The following is a 16739-nucleotide window of genomic DNA, read 5'->3' as shown; positions in this document are numbered from 1 at the left end:
TTACAACTGTCAGCACATGTGAAGCACAAGTGATAAGAGCCCTGCAGTGGGCCTGCACAAACAGTCATGCCTTTGGTAGGTTTTTTGCTGCGGATTTACGACCTGCATCAGCATAATTCAAGCATGACCCTCCATTTTCTCCCTTTCTCCTTGTTAAAGCCCAAGTCTCAGACCTGGGTCTACACTATACATCATCTAGCCTGTGCAGCTCCCTTCCCTTCCCCCCCGGTGTCGTGAGAGCGAGACAGTGCTTTTGTCGGGCTGTGGAGGTATTTTATCGACAATCTCAGCACACTCTCTCTGCTCTGCTCTCTGCTTCCTCCCCACAGGTCACACATGCTCTACTCTCCCCATCTGTGGACTCTTGGAATCTTGTCTGTGCTCACCAATCTGTGTCAATGAACGTCTCTAAACCAGTCGCTCAGAAAATCCCAGTTTTCATTACATGCTCAATGGTTCTTCTGGTCAAACAAACAAAATATCATCTCCAGCCAAATTATTATGCTTCCTTTGGCCGGGTGGGTGAGGTCAAGAGCAGACCTGGTCACAGATGTCCTGTAGGGATACTGTAGCCTCATCTTCTGTAATGCTGAGAGACAATCTCCACAAACATGATTGGAAATAAGGATATTGTCCCTGTCTGCAAAGAGGATTGCTCCCTGAGAACTGTAAATAACAATGTAGGAGCATTCACTCAACAGACAACACTCAAAGGCTGATTTCTACCATCCTGCTCCCATCTGTGCTCTTGTGTGTATTCTGTAACACGTGTGTGCTTAACACTATTAAACAGCACTTTAAACAAAGCTTCAGGTGCAGCAAACATATTGCTGGGCAGGACAGGGAGGGGGATGAGATGGAACTTGCATTCCTCCACTTTTCCTCCTCACTCTTTTGTACACAGCCAGTGAATAGCCTTTAGATTGAGCTTTGTGAGAATGATTGTCAGTGGCTTAAAGAGCTTCTTTGCCAAGCTAGGCTTTGGCAACATAATTGTCTCCAACAGCACCTCTCTCACTCCGTCCCCACCTTGTGTAACATGATCCAGTGCGAGTGGACACATCCAGATCAGTCCCTGGGATTTTGATAGACCCCTTCACTGTTCTATGCTCTGATTTTCCCTTTGGATTGGATTGGATTGATTGCCTGTAGAGGGAATGGTTGTTCATAATGTATCTCGCGAGGGACCAGCGTGGAGAATGAAGTTAAGTCTTGCAAGTTCTGTCTTGTCTTGGGATGTTTCTGTGTGTGCGGCACAGAAGCTGGCTGTTGGATGTTTTGGTCTTTGCATGTGTGGTGAGGCGTATTAAATAGGGTCACCCCCTCACAGAGAGGAGAGTAGGAACATTGCCTGTGTTCATGTGGTTACAGTGCAGAAAGTATTCATACTCCTTCACTTATTCCACATCTTGTTGTGTTACCGCCTAACTTCAACATGGATTAAATAAATACACCTAATACACCATAATGTTGAAGTCAAAACATGTTTTTAGACATTTTAGCTAATTTTATGAAAATTAAAAACAGAAATATCCAATTTACATAAGTATTCACACCCCTGAGTCAATACTTTGTAGAAGCACCTTTGGCAGCAGTTACAGCTGTGAGTCTTTATTGGTAAGTTTCTATGACCTTTTCACACATGGATTGTGAAACATTTGTAAATTCTAAAAGCTCTGTCAAATTGGTTGTTGATCATTTGTAGACAACCATTTTAAGGTCTTGCCATAAATTTCCAGGCAGATATAAATAAAAACTGTTACTCGGCCACTCAGGAACATTCACTGTATTTTTTGGTAAGCAACTCCTGTGTAGATTTGACATTGTGTTTTAGGTTATTGTCCTGCTGAAAGGTGAATTAATCTCCCAGTGTCTGGTGGAAAGTAGACTGAACCAGGTTTTCCTCTAGGATTTTTTATCCAGTTCTTAATCCAATTTAATGATAACAAGCATACCCATGACATGATGCAGCCAACACTATGCTTGAACACATGGAGAGTGTGTTGTATTGAATTTGCCCTAAATATATCACTTTGTATTCAAGACAAAAAGTAAAAGGGTGTGACTACTTTCTGAATGCACTGTATATCTTGTTGCCATACAATAAGTATGGTGAATTCATCTCCCAGTGTCTGGTGAAAAGAAGACTGAACCAGGTTTTGACCGAAAAGAGCTTCTGGACATCAGAACAGTGATTACTCAGAGTAGTTACATCTGGTAAGACGAGGGGCGGGGCTGTGTGTCTATTTGTCAATAACTGCTGGTGCGCGATGGCTAATGTTAAAGAAGTCTCGAGGTATTGCTCGCCTGAGGCAGAGTACCTCATGATAAGCTGTAGACCACACTATCTACCAAGAGAGTTCTCATCTATATTACTCATAGCTGTCTATATAGCGCCACAAACCGATTATATGCGATGGACTACAGGAAAAGGAGGGCTGAACAGGCCTCCATTTACATCGACGGGGCTGAAGTGGAGCGGGTTGAGAGTTACGAGTTCCTTGGTGTCCAGATCACCAACAAACTATAATGGTCCAAACACACCAAGACAGTTGTAAAGAGGGTACGACAACACCTTTTCCCCCTCAGGAGACTGAAACTATTTGGCATGGGTCCCCAGATCCTCAAAGTTCTACAGCTGTACCATCGAGAGCATCCTGACCGGTTGTATTACCGCCTGGTATAGCAACAGTTCGGTTTCTGACCGTAAGGCGCTACAGAGGGTGTGCGTACAGCCCAAAGCATTCTGCCATCAAGAACCTATATACCAGGCTGTGTGATTTTACACTGCTGCTACTCGCTGTTTGTCATACTCACTTTCCCCCTAGCTACATTGTACCTTTATTTAACCAGGCAAGTCAGGTAAGAACAAATTCTTATTTCAATGACGGCCTAGGAACTGTATACGTCAGTGAACTGTATACGTCAGTGCATAAGGCTGGGTGACGTTTACACACTTAGAGGTAACATTATAACATAATGTTCAAACATTACACATTATACAATGTTTGAAAGGACTTAAAATAGGATATACTGCCCCTAATATCTCTCCAAATAGTGGAGGAAACTGTAGCATTGTATAAGTATTTTCATCTCTGATACTGAGACCCCATCCCATTCCTCCGCAACACCATACACCACAAACACACAAACACACACACACACACACACACACACACACACACACACACACACACACACACACACACACACACACACACACACACACACACACACACACACAGTCCCTCAGGACTGGACCATATTTCCGACAGCTGTGTCAAACAGCTCACCCTGCGAACGCTGTCCAGATGCCCTGCTGTAGAGCACAGGAAGTACAAAATGGATTGCAGACAGCATATTCCCTGTAAATCACAGATCGGAGCAAGGAATTTCAATGTGTAGAAAAGGGACCTCAGTGGATAGGAAAAAGGGTAACAACCTGCCTGGTGTTTTTTTATATTTCTCTGTCGCAATTCAATATATGACTGTACTGTATCTGAGTTGGGGCATTAGAATATACTTGTGTTGGATGGGAGTAAATTGCTTTGGGGTTTGATGGAGGAGGGGATTTGGGATATAAGTCCCATCCATCATGTCTGGCTGTGGCACAGTTTCATCAACAGTTTCAACCTGGGAAATTGACAACATCTGTCAAATGGAGTGAATGGAGGTGGGGAGGACCTCACTGTGTTTGTTCACACAAAATAATATCCTTGTCCCCACAGTCCAGGCTGTGAATCCATAACAAACCTCTCCTGGCTACTCAGTGAGGATCATAGACTAATATGATGATTGTCCTGGGCTTGGGGCACTCCTCTGTGACTCAGGACTTCAAAGAGACAAGAGCTGAGAGAGAGAAAATGAAAGCTCTTGGCTCACCATTCTGCAGACAGACAGACGGACAGGAGCGATATACCTTTAGCGGCACTAGTACTTGAAACGTGACAAGTTGAGATATTCTGTCAGGAATTTCTCCCAACCTTTGAGCTCTCAAGATTGACACTTTTCAGTTATATACCAGCTTTAGTAAGCTGTTGTGTGATATGTCCTGCTGCACATTTCCCAGCCACATTCGGCTTCCAATTACAGTGATGTGTGTCTTTAAACAAAAAACACTGAATCTCACCTTATCTTGAAATAAAGACTAATGGTGAGGTGGTTGGAAGAGATTGCAGCAGTATTAGCACTGAAACAGTTTATGTCCCTGCTGTTTCTTAATATGCTCAGCTGGCCTCCATATTTCACTGAGACAAATAGAGCATTCAGCAGCTAGCAGAGCAGAGCAGAGCTGCACAAATGAACAGCTCATCGGAGGAAGAGGAAAACCTTCACCTCACCTTTACTTATGAAAAACACTAATCACTCAGCAAAGATTAAATAGACAGGAAGGAAGATGCAGAAACAAATCAAGTCAAATATTGAATAAAATGTTATTGGTCGCACACACATGTTTAGCAGACGTTATTGATGGTGTAGCTGTCACGCCCTGACCTTAGAGACTTTTTTATTCTCTATTTGGTTAGGTCAGGGTGAGACTTGGGTGGGCAAATCTATGTTTCTATTTCTTTGTTGGCCTAGTATGGTTCCAATCAGAGGCATTCATTGTCTCTGAATGGGGACCATACTTAGGCAGCCCTTTTTCCCACCTTCAGTTGTGGGATCTTGTTTTTGTACAGTTACTGTGTAGCCTGCAGAATGTTACGTTCGTTTGTCTTTTTTTTTCTTTTCTTTTGGTGTTCATCAAAATAAAGAAAGATGTACGCCTAACCACGCTGCACCTTGGACTCATTCCAACACTGGACGTAACAGTAGTGAAATGCTGTCACTTTCTGACCATAGTTATTTTATGTTTTCTTTGTTTTAGTGTTGGTCAGGACGTGATCTGAGTGGGCATTCTATGTTGCATGTCTAGTTTGTCTATTTCTATGTTTGGCCTGATATGGTTCTCAATCTGAAGCAGGTGTTTGTCATTGTCTCTGATTGTGAACCGTATTTAGGTAGCCTGTTTTGTGTTGGGTTTTATGGGTGGTTGTCTTCTGTCTTTGTGTCTATGCACCAGATAGGACTGTTTCGTTTTTTTCACATTTGTTGTTTGGTATTTTGTAGTGTTCACGTTTATTGTCTATATTAAACATGTTGAACACTAACCACGCTGCATTTCGGTCCTCCTCTCCTTCAACGGAAGAAAACCGTTACAAATGCTTGTGTTCCTAGCTCCAAAAGTGCAGTAATATCTAACAATACACAACAATACACACAAATAAACAATACACACAAAGCCGGATAAGGAGGTCCTGGGCTGGAGTGGTTACACGTGGTCTGCGGTTGTGACATACTGCCATACTGCCATGTTGGACATACTGCCATATTGTTTTTTTTAATTTTTATTACGTTGGAGGTTGCTTACAGTATGGTAGAGAAATTAACATGAAATTCTCTGGCAACAGCTATGGAGGAAATTCCTGCAGTCAGCATGCCAATTCCACGCTCTATCAATACTTGAGACATCTGTGGCATTGTGCTGTGTGACAAAATGGCACATTTTAAAGTGGCCTTTTATTGTCTCCAGCACAAGGTGCACCTGTGCAATGATCATGCTGTGTAATGATCATCTTCGTTATATGCCACACCTGTCAGTTGTATCTTGGCAAATACTCACTAAAAGGGATGTAAAGAAATGTATGCACACATTTGAGAGAAATAATATTGTTGTGTCATGAAACATGGAACCAATTCTTTACATGTGGCGTTTATATTTTTGTTCACTGTATATACAGTGCATTCAGAAAGTATTCAAACCCCTTCACTTTTCACATTTTTGTTATGTTATAGCTTTATTCTAAATTGGATAACATGTATTTTTTCCCTCATCAATCTACACACAATACCCCATAATGACAAAGCGAAAAACAGGTTTGTAGACATTTTTGCAAATGCAAGTATTCAGACCCTTTGCTGTGAGACTCAAAATTGAGTTTAGGTGCATTCTGTTTCCAATGATCATTATTGAGATGTTTCTACAACTTGATTGGAGTCCACCTGTGGTAAATTCAATTGATTGGACATAATTAGGAAAAACAGACACCTGTCTATATAAGGTCCCACAGTTGACAGTACATGTCAGAGCAAAAAACCAAGTCATGAGGTTGATGGAATTGTCCATTGAGCTCTGAGACAGGATTGTGTCGAGGCACAGATTTGGGAAATGGTACCAAAAAATGTCTGCAGAGCTCCAGAGTTCCTCTGTGGAGATGGGAGAAACCTTCCAGAATTACAACCATCTCTGCACCAATCAGGCTTTTATGGTAGAGTGGCCAGATGGAGGCCACTCCTGAGTAAAAGGACACATGACAACCCGCTTGGAGTTTGACGAAAGGCCCTTTAAAGGACTCTCAGACCATGAGAAACATGATGCCCTGTTCTGATGAAACCAAGATTGAACTCTTTGGCCTGAATGCCAAGCGTCACTTCTGGAGGAAACCAGGTACCGCTCATCACCTGACCAATACCATCCCTACGGTGAAGCATGGTGGTGGCAGCATCATGCTGTGGGAATGTTTTTCAGCTGTAGGGACTGGGAGACTAGTCTGTATCGAGGTAAAGATTAATGGAGCAAGTACAGAGAGGTCCTTGATGAAAAGCTGTTACAGAGTGCTCAGGACCTCAGACTGGGGCGAAGGCTCACCTTCCTACAGGACAACGACCCTAAGCACACAGCCAAGACAGTGCAGGAGTGGCTTCGGGATAAGTCTCTCAAAGTCCTTGAGTGGCCCGGCCAGAGCCCGGACTTGAACCCAATCTAACATCTCTAGAGAGACCTGAAAATAGCTGTGCAGGCACGCTCTTCAACAAAGAACAAAGTACTGCTTCAACAAAGTACTGCGTAAAGGGTCTGAATACTTATGTAAATGTGATATTTCCATTTTTAAGTTTTAATAATTTTGCAAAAGTGTATTAAAACCTGTTTTTGCTTTGTCATTATGGGGTATTGTGTGTAGATTGATGAGGGAAAAAAACATTGAATACATTTTAGAATAAGGCTGTAATGTGAAAAAGTGAAGGGGTCAGAACACTTTTTGAATGCTCTGTATATACAGTATATATATGATAAACTGGAACCTTGAAATTATATCACATAAAGCTGGTGATTTGGATATCCTTTTCTAAATATTTAACATCATCAAATAGCCCATATTTTGACAAAGGAAATACTACAGACACAGATTAGATGCGGTAGAACAATATTTTATTCCAGAATGGTTAATGCTTGTTTTAAAAGCAATGACTGTGCCCTTTTTGTCATATGGTGTCACCAGGGAATGTGTCCCCCTCTGTCCCTGGTCACAAAAGTTCAAGAGGGCCAGTAAGTTAATTTGCCCCAGCCTCATCCACCTGCTCTATGCGCAGACAGACTCCTGCAGTTTTCTCTTACCCCCCTCCGCTCTCCCTCCGACCCAGCCCCAGCCTCATCCACCTGCTCTATGCGCAGACAGACTCCTGCAGTTTTAATGGTGTGGTAATTGAACTGTTCACTCTCTTGCATGAATGCCAAAGCAGAATGAAATTGAGCCACATCTCAATTAGACAAGGTTATTATTTAATATTGTGCTGACTTCCTAATCTCATTAAGGGCCTTGTTTGTGTTTTGCTCCTGCTGCTTCTGCTGAAGTTTTAATAATGAATGAACTCCTCCCACTCATAAGCATGTAGAAGAATCTCATCTCGCCAGAGGTCCGAATGTAACCCATTGCAAATAAACAGGAACTATTATTATATTATATTAAGTTAACGGAATGCATCCAAATAAAACTACTTTTAACGAAATTCCAGGGATCTACTTCCCCTTTAGTAGTTCATTATTAAAAATAGTTTAAAAGAATTCAAACAAGATGTGGGTGTGTCTTTGCAGGGCATTACTTACTCTATTAGTCAGTACAGAGCTACACCCTTACAGTATGTTTGTTGTTGTTGTCTAAATCAGTTGTATAAATGAGCAATTGACTTGACAAAAACAGAAATGAAACCAAACAAAAAATGCCTAATTACCGGCAACAGGCTAATTGCTGTTTAATTATAACAAATTCTCCCAATGCTTTAATTGTACTTCAGTGATTAACTGGGATTCAGTGCTGAAGCATTACCAGGAGTGTGTAGGGAGCGTGGCGCGTCTTCCCAGTGTCGCAGCTCTTTAGTGACGAGAATATTTTAATCCATCTTGACACGAAGAGGATCTGCTTAATCCCATTACAGGCTTGCAGCACATCAAACTATAGAAGGCCTGTGGAGACGCAGACACTTCTGCCTGTCTGTTTGTCATACTTCAGAGCAGAATGCATATAAAAGAGACAGACTGCAGACAACATAACGGCAAAAGGTTGAACAGCATAGCATCTTTCAATGGCAACCGATAAGGACACTTAACAGTCCTTAAGCAGCGCTTCACCATTTTCATTTAGCCAATTTGACTGCTTTGTCTATATCTTGAGAGGGCCTCATACTGTAGAGCCTGTAGACACTCTCCTATCTGTCGTACAGCAGAGCTTTGCATGTAAAAGAGGCAGACTGCCGACAACATAACGGCAAAAGGTTGAACAGCATAGCATCTTTCAATGGCAACCGTTAAGGACACTTCTGATGTGCTTCACCATTTTCATTTAGCAAATTTGAATGCTTGTCTATGTCTTGAGAATGCCTCCTGTCAATCAGAAAGTGTTGAAGTGTTGTGGAAAGTGTTTTATTATGTTGTAGGTGAGGAAATAGTGAATCCTACAGGTAATCAACAGACCCTTGACTTTGGTGCATAGGTCAATGTTAGGATTCCATGCCAGACCAGATGGCTGAGCTACGAGACTGAAGGAATAGAAAGCATGCCAACCAGAACACTGTGCCGTTAACATCTCCTTATGAAGAGAGACGTGGGTGTCTGATTCAGCCTGGAGCCTGAATGATGAGGATGGGGCTTCTCAATCAAATGAACCAGCAGGTAGAGTGAGCATGGAGCAGACGTGACTTCCCTCTCTGCCTGTCTCTTACATTTCCTCTGTTATCAGTCTTGTGCATGGGGCTCATTCTGAATGAGAAATGTTTTTTGCACATCTTGGCAGGTAGCCCACTGTAAATGAGAGAGAGTGAGAGCAGAGCAGCACACTACAGTATGTCAATCTTAGCTGAGTTTAAAGCATGGCTCCAGACTTCACATGGCCCAGATTCGGCCCGTGTCCCCTGTCCCTCTGCTTCAACCCCAGAACAGCTTCTGTTCCCTCTGAGCCTCGGCTAATGGAGGTCAGAGTTCATATTGGCCTTCTCATGGTGAGCAGCTTTTAACTTAGCCAGCTTCATCAGCCTCAGGCTCATGCTATTGCTGCTGAAGGAGAGGATTAAGAACAGCCTGCGGTCTAGAGCAGGCTCGCCCCAGCCCCACTCAACTGATTCATATAGCCCCTGTAGCCTATACTGTATGCCGGGTTAGAGATAGACATCCCAGTCTCCCACCAGTTTAGCCCCTATATGATTTATTAACCTCCCTCAACCAGATGGCCAAGTTGGATCTGGCTAAATGCTCAACGAGTGGGAAAATTAATTAAATCAGATGGCAGGTGATCAAGCACAGTTTGAACAGAACATAATCCATCTAAGTGGTGTTAGGTTGGTTGATAAAGGCCCAAAGAGAAACACATTGTCTTGGAGGGATTGTAAAAACCTCCCTCTTAAACTCACCAATCCTCCCAACAAAGCACTGCTAATTAGCAGAGCACGGCGTCCTATCTTTTGATTTTAATCTGTAATTTGCAACATAAATCACAATGTGTGGGAAAAGAGTGAAATGGGAGCAACATTATTAAGCCTGGGGCATTTCTCCAGTCCGGACTCATGGATCATAACAAAGCCATGTGAGTCTGAGGTTGGAGGAAAAGTCAATGTCCTACAGTAGTATTGTGATTAAGAGGGGTTGTGTATTGCACACTATGTTGTCTGTGGCTCTGCCGGTGACATCAGGGAGGTCACCCACTAGGTCAGATTAGCCAGGATGGACTCACAAAGGCCCCAGACAGAGTTAATACCATTAGCATGAAGCATGGGGAGAGAGTTCAGGGTTCGTGTCTATTTTAAAACAGAGCCTCCTAAAGAAATGAATTAAATCTACTCTTTCACTCCTTGGTCAATTATTCAATTACTTCTCGTGAACTGCCATTTGACATCTGTGTTCCCTATTGAATTTGGTAACTGAGAGAGAAGATACAAAAAAGAGGAGCAGTGTTTTTGGACAGTATGATTGAAAACACACCAGTAAAACATTAGCTGTTTGTTAAAACTACCGGGCGTGTGGGAGCGTGGCTATCTCTCCGGTTTCGCTCCATCCTGCTGAAATAAAGAGCTTAACACACAAATTCCCAGACAAATCAATTTTTTGCCATTAATTGGAAGCTCCATCTACATGAGAAGAGACAAACACTGTAATTACTGGATTTGTATGCTTTTGATGAGAAGTGTTCAGCTATTTCAATTTTTGTCAGTGGACATTTGTGAGGACTCCCATGAGCATTATAATTAGGCAAAAAAAAATTGTCACCAATTTTCGTATTACTAGTGTGACATTGTTCAACGTGGCCTGGTCTATCTGCTACCCTGCGTTCAACCAACTAGATTCCTGACTAGAATGACCCAGTGACCTACAGTAGGTCACAGCCAACTTGAGGCAGGCTAATGACCAGATACCCTAGAGATTCTATTATAGAACAGAGGCTGGTGGGCAACAATGCAGTCGAGGTGAACATTCCTGCACAGAGCTCTATCCCCACAATTCTGTGCTCTTGTCATACTGTACACAGCTCATTAGGATTCAAGCCGCTGGCCTGTTAAGAGGAGAATGACCCGTGCCCTCTGACCCTGAGACCCACTGGTTATCAGATATAAAAAAGATTAAAAATACTATTGCTAGTGTCCTCCCGAGTGGCACAGTGGTCTAAGGCACTGCATTGCAAGCTGTGTCACTAAAGACTCTGGGTTCAAGTCCAGGCTCTGTTGTAGCCAGCTGTGACCCGGAGACCCATGGAGCGGCGTACAATTGGGTTAGGGGAGGGTTTTGCTGGCATGGATGTCATTGTGCACTAGTGATGCCTCTGGTGGGCTGGGTGCCAGGTGTACAGTGTTTCCTCTGACACATTGATACTTCCGGGTTAAGTGGGCAGGTGACTTGGTTATGTTTTGGAGGACGCATGGCTCTTGACGTTAACCTCTCCCCAGTCCGTACGGGAGTTGCAGCGACGAGACAAGACTGTAACAACCAATTGGATACCACGAAAAGGGCTAAAAAAGGTACTGTATATATACATACTATTGCTATTCTTTGGAAGAAGATTATTGCTAAGTCTGAGAACCATATGTGATCATCATGGCTGTGTTGTGTTCTCTTTGAATATTCAGAGAGGAGCCCACAGACACAGAACAGGAACAGGAACAGCCTGATGACAAATGCTGCAGCAGGGTTGTATCTTAATGATGTAAATCATTCACTCCGTTGTGGAATGAATTCATAATTTTTCCTTTGAAATGTGGAGCATGTATTAATATAACCACTGCCTCATGTATTTATGTATTTAAACTCTTGTTCTATGGTGCATGAAAAACTACTCGCTCTGGCTGCCTAGCCAACACACTCCAACAGACAATAAACAAGAAAACAATGTGTGTCTCCAGGGAACAGAGTGATATAGAGATGCAATAATTAGATTTTTGTCACAGTAGCATTTTAAAGGGGTAATCAGCAGTTGCTACATCAATTCTTTCACTTTTAAATTAATTGTATGAGCCTAATGATTCTTGAAGAATATAACTTAGAAATGCCTCATGAGCTAAATTCAACGGTCACACTCCATGAGAACACAAAATATAAGCTTGTTTTACTCCAATGTTTGTAAACAAAGTAAATGTAAACAAGCACTAGATAACCTCAAAACATGGTTCAAACTATAATTTTTATATCATGGATGGTCAGTTATTGCAACTATAGCTCTGGTTACTCATTTAATAAGAGTGGTTACATTTCCCCAGCCCCATCCCTCAGCTTTTTACCGAAATGGCTGATTGCCGCTTTAAGCATGAAGCCCAGAATGTGGTCCCTGCTGATGTGAGTGACTGCTGTGCTGGAAACTTGTGTTGTGCCTGGCTGAGCATCTCTCTCGGTCACCGGGGGTTCTCTCTCTGCCTTGTGTGGGATAGCCTGACTGTCTGTCTGCCTGACGCGTGGGTGGATCTGGATTCATGGGACGCCGCTCTCACTCTGTTGTCTGTGTTGCACTTGCAGGTCCGACGTCATAGAGATGAATTGAGAACTGGAAGAGAGCAGCGTGTGTCACTTCCCCCAAGATTAACTCTGAGATTGCTGTCTGCTGTGGCGTGATGAGGATGAGGTTGTCGAGGTGGAGCCCAGGATTGGCTCTCCTGGTCGGTGTGGTCGCCAGTATCTGTGCCTTTCACCCCACCACTGCCATAGACATACCACTGGAGGGTAAGCGCTCACTTTCCATTGAAGTGCCTGGGCAGGATACCATACAGCTTTGTAAAGTACAGTATATTGATTTTGTTTTCCAATATATTTAATGGTCAAAGCTGTATGTATTGTAATGATCATCCTCATGTATTCTTTGAAATATTGAGTATTCTGTAATTCTGTATCGTACCAAAATCAGTTCTATTATATTCATGGATGGAACACATCCTTGGCTGGGTTTTGATTTCTTGTTTAAAACGTCTTATGGCTTGAATACTGCTAACGGGATTGATATGACAACAGCCAGTGAAATTGCAGGGCACCAAATTCAAAACAACAGAAATCTCATAATTAAAATTCCTCAAACATAGAAGCATTTTCCACCATTTTAAAGATAAACTTGTTGTTAATCCCACCACAGTGTCCGATTTCAAAAAGGCTTTACGACGAAAGCACACCAAACTATTATGTTAGGTCTGCATCTAGTCACGGAAAAACACCGCTATTTTTCCGGGCAAAGAGAGGAGTCACAAAAAGCAGAAACAGAGATATAATTAATCACTAACCGTTGATAATCTTCATCAGATTCCACTCATAGGACTTCATGTTACACAATACATGTATGTTTTGGATAATAAAGTTCATATTTATATACAAGAATATGAGTTTACATTGGCGCGTTATGTTTAGTAGTTCCAAAACATCCGGTGATTTTGCAGAGAGCCACATAAATACTCAGAATAAACATTGATAAAAGATACAACTATTATGCATGGAATTATAGATACACTTCTCCTTAATGCAACCGCTGTGTCAGATTTCAAAAAATCTTTACCGACAAAGCACACCATGCAATAATCTGAGTACAGCGACAACAAATCAAGCCATACAGATATCCTCCATGTTGTGGAGTCAACAGAAGTCAGAAATAACATTATAAATATTCACTTACCTTTGATGATCTTCATCAGAATGCGCTCCCAGGAATCCCAGTTCCACAATAATTGTTTCATTTGTTCGATAAAGTCCATCATTTATGTCCAAATACCTCCTTTAGTTTGCGTGTTTATTCCAGTAATCCAAATGCTCAATGCACGATCGCTTAGTTCAGAAGAAAAGTCAAAAAAGTTATATTACAGTTCGTAGAAACATTTCAAACGATGTATAGAATCAATCTTTAGGATGTTTTTATCATAAATCTTCAATAATGTTCCAAACGGAGAATTATTTTGTCTTCAGAAATGCAATGGAACTCAAGCTAACTCCCACGTGAACACGCGTGGTCAGCTCATGCCACTCTGCCAGACCACTGACTCATTCAGCTCTCATTCCCCCCTCCTTTACAGTAGAAGCATCAAACAAGGTTCTAAAGATTGTTGACATCTAGTGGAAGCCTTAGAAAGTGCCATTTGACCCCATAGACACTGTATATTCGATAGGCAAAGAGTTGAAAAACTACAAACCTCAGATTTCCCACTTCCCGTTTGGATTTTTTCTCAGGTTTTTGCCTGCCATATGAGTTATGTTATACTCACAGACATCATTCAAACAGTTTTAGAAATTTCAGAGTGTTTTCTATCCAAATCTACCAATAATGTGCACATATTATCAACTGGACCTGAGTAGCAGGCAGTTTACTCTGGGCACTTTATTCATCCAAGCTACTCAATACTGCCCCCAGCCATAACAAGTTAAATCAGGTTTCTTCATTCTCTTGTATTTGGGCTGTATATCTTACAGTTTCCTTGGAAACAAGTATCAGGTTTTCCTCCATCTAAATTATTCATAAATCATCTCTTAAGGGCCCGCATATAAATAACATTTCAGAAAAGCAACCCATACTTATGTTGATGCAAGGTGATTCATTTCCTGCAATCTCCTTAAATGTGGGCTGAAGTGTTTCATTTATAAATGTCAACAACCAACACGAAACTGGATTATGCTTAAACTTCTGTCTGTATTTTGTTTGTTGTCTTCCTGCTGCCATGGATATTCTAGTTGTAGGTCATGTAAACAGTAAGTTTGCTCTGACGTGCCCTGTCCCATTCAGCATTAGTGACCGCCTGTCTGTCCTCACTTAATCTCTTGGCTCAGTGGTCAGCAACACAGCAGCTGTACCATGTGGTCATCTCGTGAACAATCTGTATCTCCATTTATTCACACAATCAACATCTTAGAATTGGATTGTCTTGAACTCTCACCCACTTAGTGGCATGTAGTTTTAACCTGCACCACTGGTCCTACTGGCCTGACCTCTTGATGCTAGTTTTACTGTTGCTGACATCTGTAGTTGTGTAGTATATTTCTAACACATATCACTTAAACAAGAAAGCATGGACAAAGCAGAACAGGTTCAAACAGGATGTCACTGTGAAATAGAACTATTGGAAAAGAAAATATCATCATAATGGAAACTAATCATCCCCTAACACCTAATACTAGAGTGAGAGATGATGCTATAATAAACCTGCAGTAGGTATATGGAGTTTTCTTCATTAAGGTGTTGTCCCTGTTGTCTGTTGTCCAGTTGAGCAGCTGCCCACCATCACAGAGGCGTCCCCCAGCTCTCTGATCGCCTTCCCCTTCGATGAGAGCTTCCCCATGACGTGTGAAGCCAAAGGGAACCCCAAGCCAGAGTGAGTAATGAGTATCCTACTCTACCATTCCATACCCAGCAGATGGGAGAGGGACTACCCAGGAGAGCTCGTTAGCAGCCCAACAGACAGCCTACCACCGGCCATCGATTTGGCATGTCAACTTGTTTTTGGCTGTTTGATTTCATGGTGTGAAGTCTTGCACATACTGTGAGTGCCAACATTGGACACTGAACACACTGTGTACATTTGGCTGAAACACATTTGACATTTTCAAGGTTTATTTTGAATGTTATCAGTGGCTGATTGAACTGTTGATTTTGTAGATTCTGGTGGACGAAAAATGGGGAAGAGTTTGACCCTTACCAGGACCCAAGGCTGATCAAGGAGAAAAACTCAGGGACGTTTGTGATCCCCAACACTGGGAACCTCACAGAGTACCAGGGAACTTACCGCTGTTATGCCTCGAATAAACTAGGGACAGCCATAACAGAGGAGGTTGAGTTTGTTGTGCCCCGTGAGTAGCATCCCTAAGCTCTGTGGTGCTCCATTACAATTATTTCAAAGTGATTCAGGTCCTGGAAGCCAATGTGTCACTCCATTGTGAGCTGTTTGTTGTATTGGCCATGGCAGAAAGTCATTGAACCTCCAAAACATTCCACACCCAGTTGCATCTACCCATATGGACTGTGTGGCAGAAGGGAGACTGATCTAGCATCTCCATCATTTCACTTGATACAGTACATTTTTCATTTAGTTCCAAAGCATAGTACATACATCTTCAAAGAAACCCAGACAGAGGGGAACTGTGACTAAATGTGTCCATGCTTCAACCATTCAGGGTGGCTGACATGCAGCACAACAGTAGTAATGACGTCTATTTTTTTTCCTGCGAGCTAATATATAAAGAAGATGCTGTAAAATCCAATTCACTGGCTCAACACAAGTACCTTCACACACAACCAACACAAAACACTAGTGTCATAGGACTGCCACCTGCTGGAGAGAAAGGCAACTACACTAAATGACTGACAAATCATTGTAAACTTTTGTTTATTTTTGGGGGTTAGATGTACCGAAGTTTCCTAAGGAGAAGATTGATCCCATTGAGGTGGAGGAGGGTCAGCCTGTCATTCTGGAGTGTAACCCTCCTAAAGGAATCCCTCCTTTACAGATCTATTGGATGACCATCGGTAAGTGACTAATGGCTTCCCAGACCTGACACCCTGACACGCCCTGGAGAGAGGCCTGTCTGGGTCATGTCAAATCCTTTGTGTTGACACCTGCAGTTTTATTGATGCACAATAGCTAAAAAAAAAAACGTACTCAAATGTGGTTTTCACCTTCTCAGGCCTTCAGCACATAGAGCAGGATGACAGGGTGTCCATTGGTCTGAACGGCGACCTGTTCTTCTCTAATGCTCTGGAGAAGGACAGCCACAGAGACTACTGCTGCTTCGCTGCCTTTCCCAAGATACGCACCATCGTACAGAAGAATGCCATGTCTGTCATAGTCAAGAGCAGTAGGTATCAATCTAAAATACTGTGATTAAGTTTATTTATGATCTCAGCTACAGCAAGGAGCTTGTTATGGTTAGGAAAAGGCTTTGTTTTGATCACCATAATGGTCTCAAGCTCTGATCCAATGCATTT

General features: G+C 42.3%; 1 protein-coding gene across 8 annotated transcripts in view; it reads left to right on the top strand.

Annotated features, from left to right (window-relative positions):
* LOC109898197 (neural cell adhesion molecule L1-like protein) overlaps nt 1-16739 on the top strand; it is a 98502-nt gene that overhangs the window by 54836 nt on the left and 26927 nt on the right. For 5 of the 8 annotated variants that reach the window (XM_031791511.1, XM_031791408.1, XM_020493080.2 and 2 more), the window contains exons 2-7: nt 12308-12511; nt 14492-14509; nt 15021-15129; nt 15414-15604; nt 16158-16280; nt 16439-16609. In XM_031791511.1, the coding sequence (XP_031647371.1) occupies nt 12403-12511; nt 14492-14509; nt 15021-15129; nt 15414-15604; nt 16158-16280; nt 16439-16609 (721 nt within the window). In that variant the 5' untranslated portion in view covers nt 12308-12402. The other 3 variants (XM_031791475.1, XM_020493091.2, XM_031791645.1) reach the window with 2 other exon arrangements.

The sequence above is a fragment of the Oncorhynchus kisutch genome, linkage group LG1, assembly GCF_002021735.2.
Source record: "Oncorhynchus kisutch isolate 150728-3 linkage group LG1, Okis_V2, whole genome shotgun sequence".
Lineage (NCBI taxonomy): Eukaryota > Metazoa > Chordata > Actinopteri > Salmoniformes > Salmonidae > Oncorhynchus > Oncorhynchus kisutch.
Note: the sequence above shows the minus strand (reverse complement) of the source record. Positions and strands in the feature narration are given on the sequence as shown.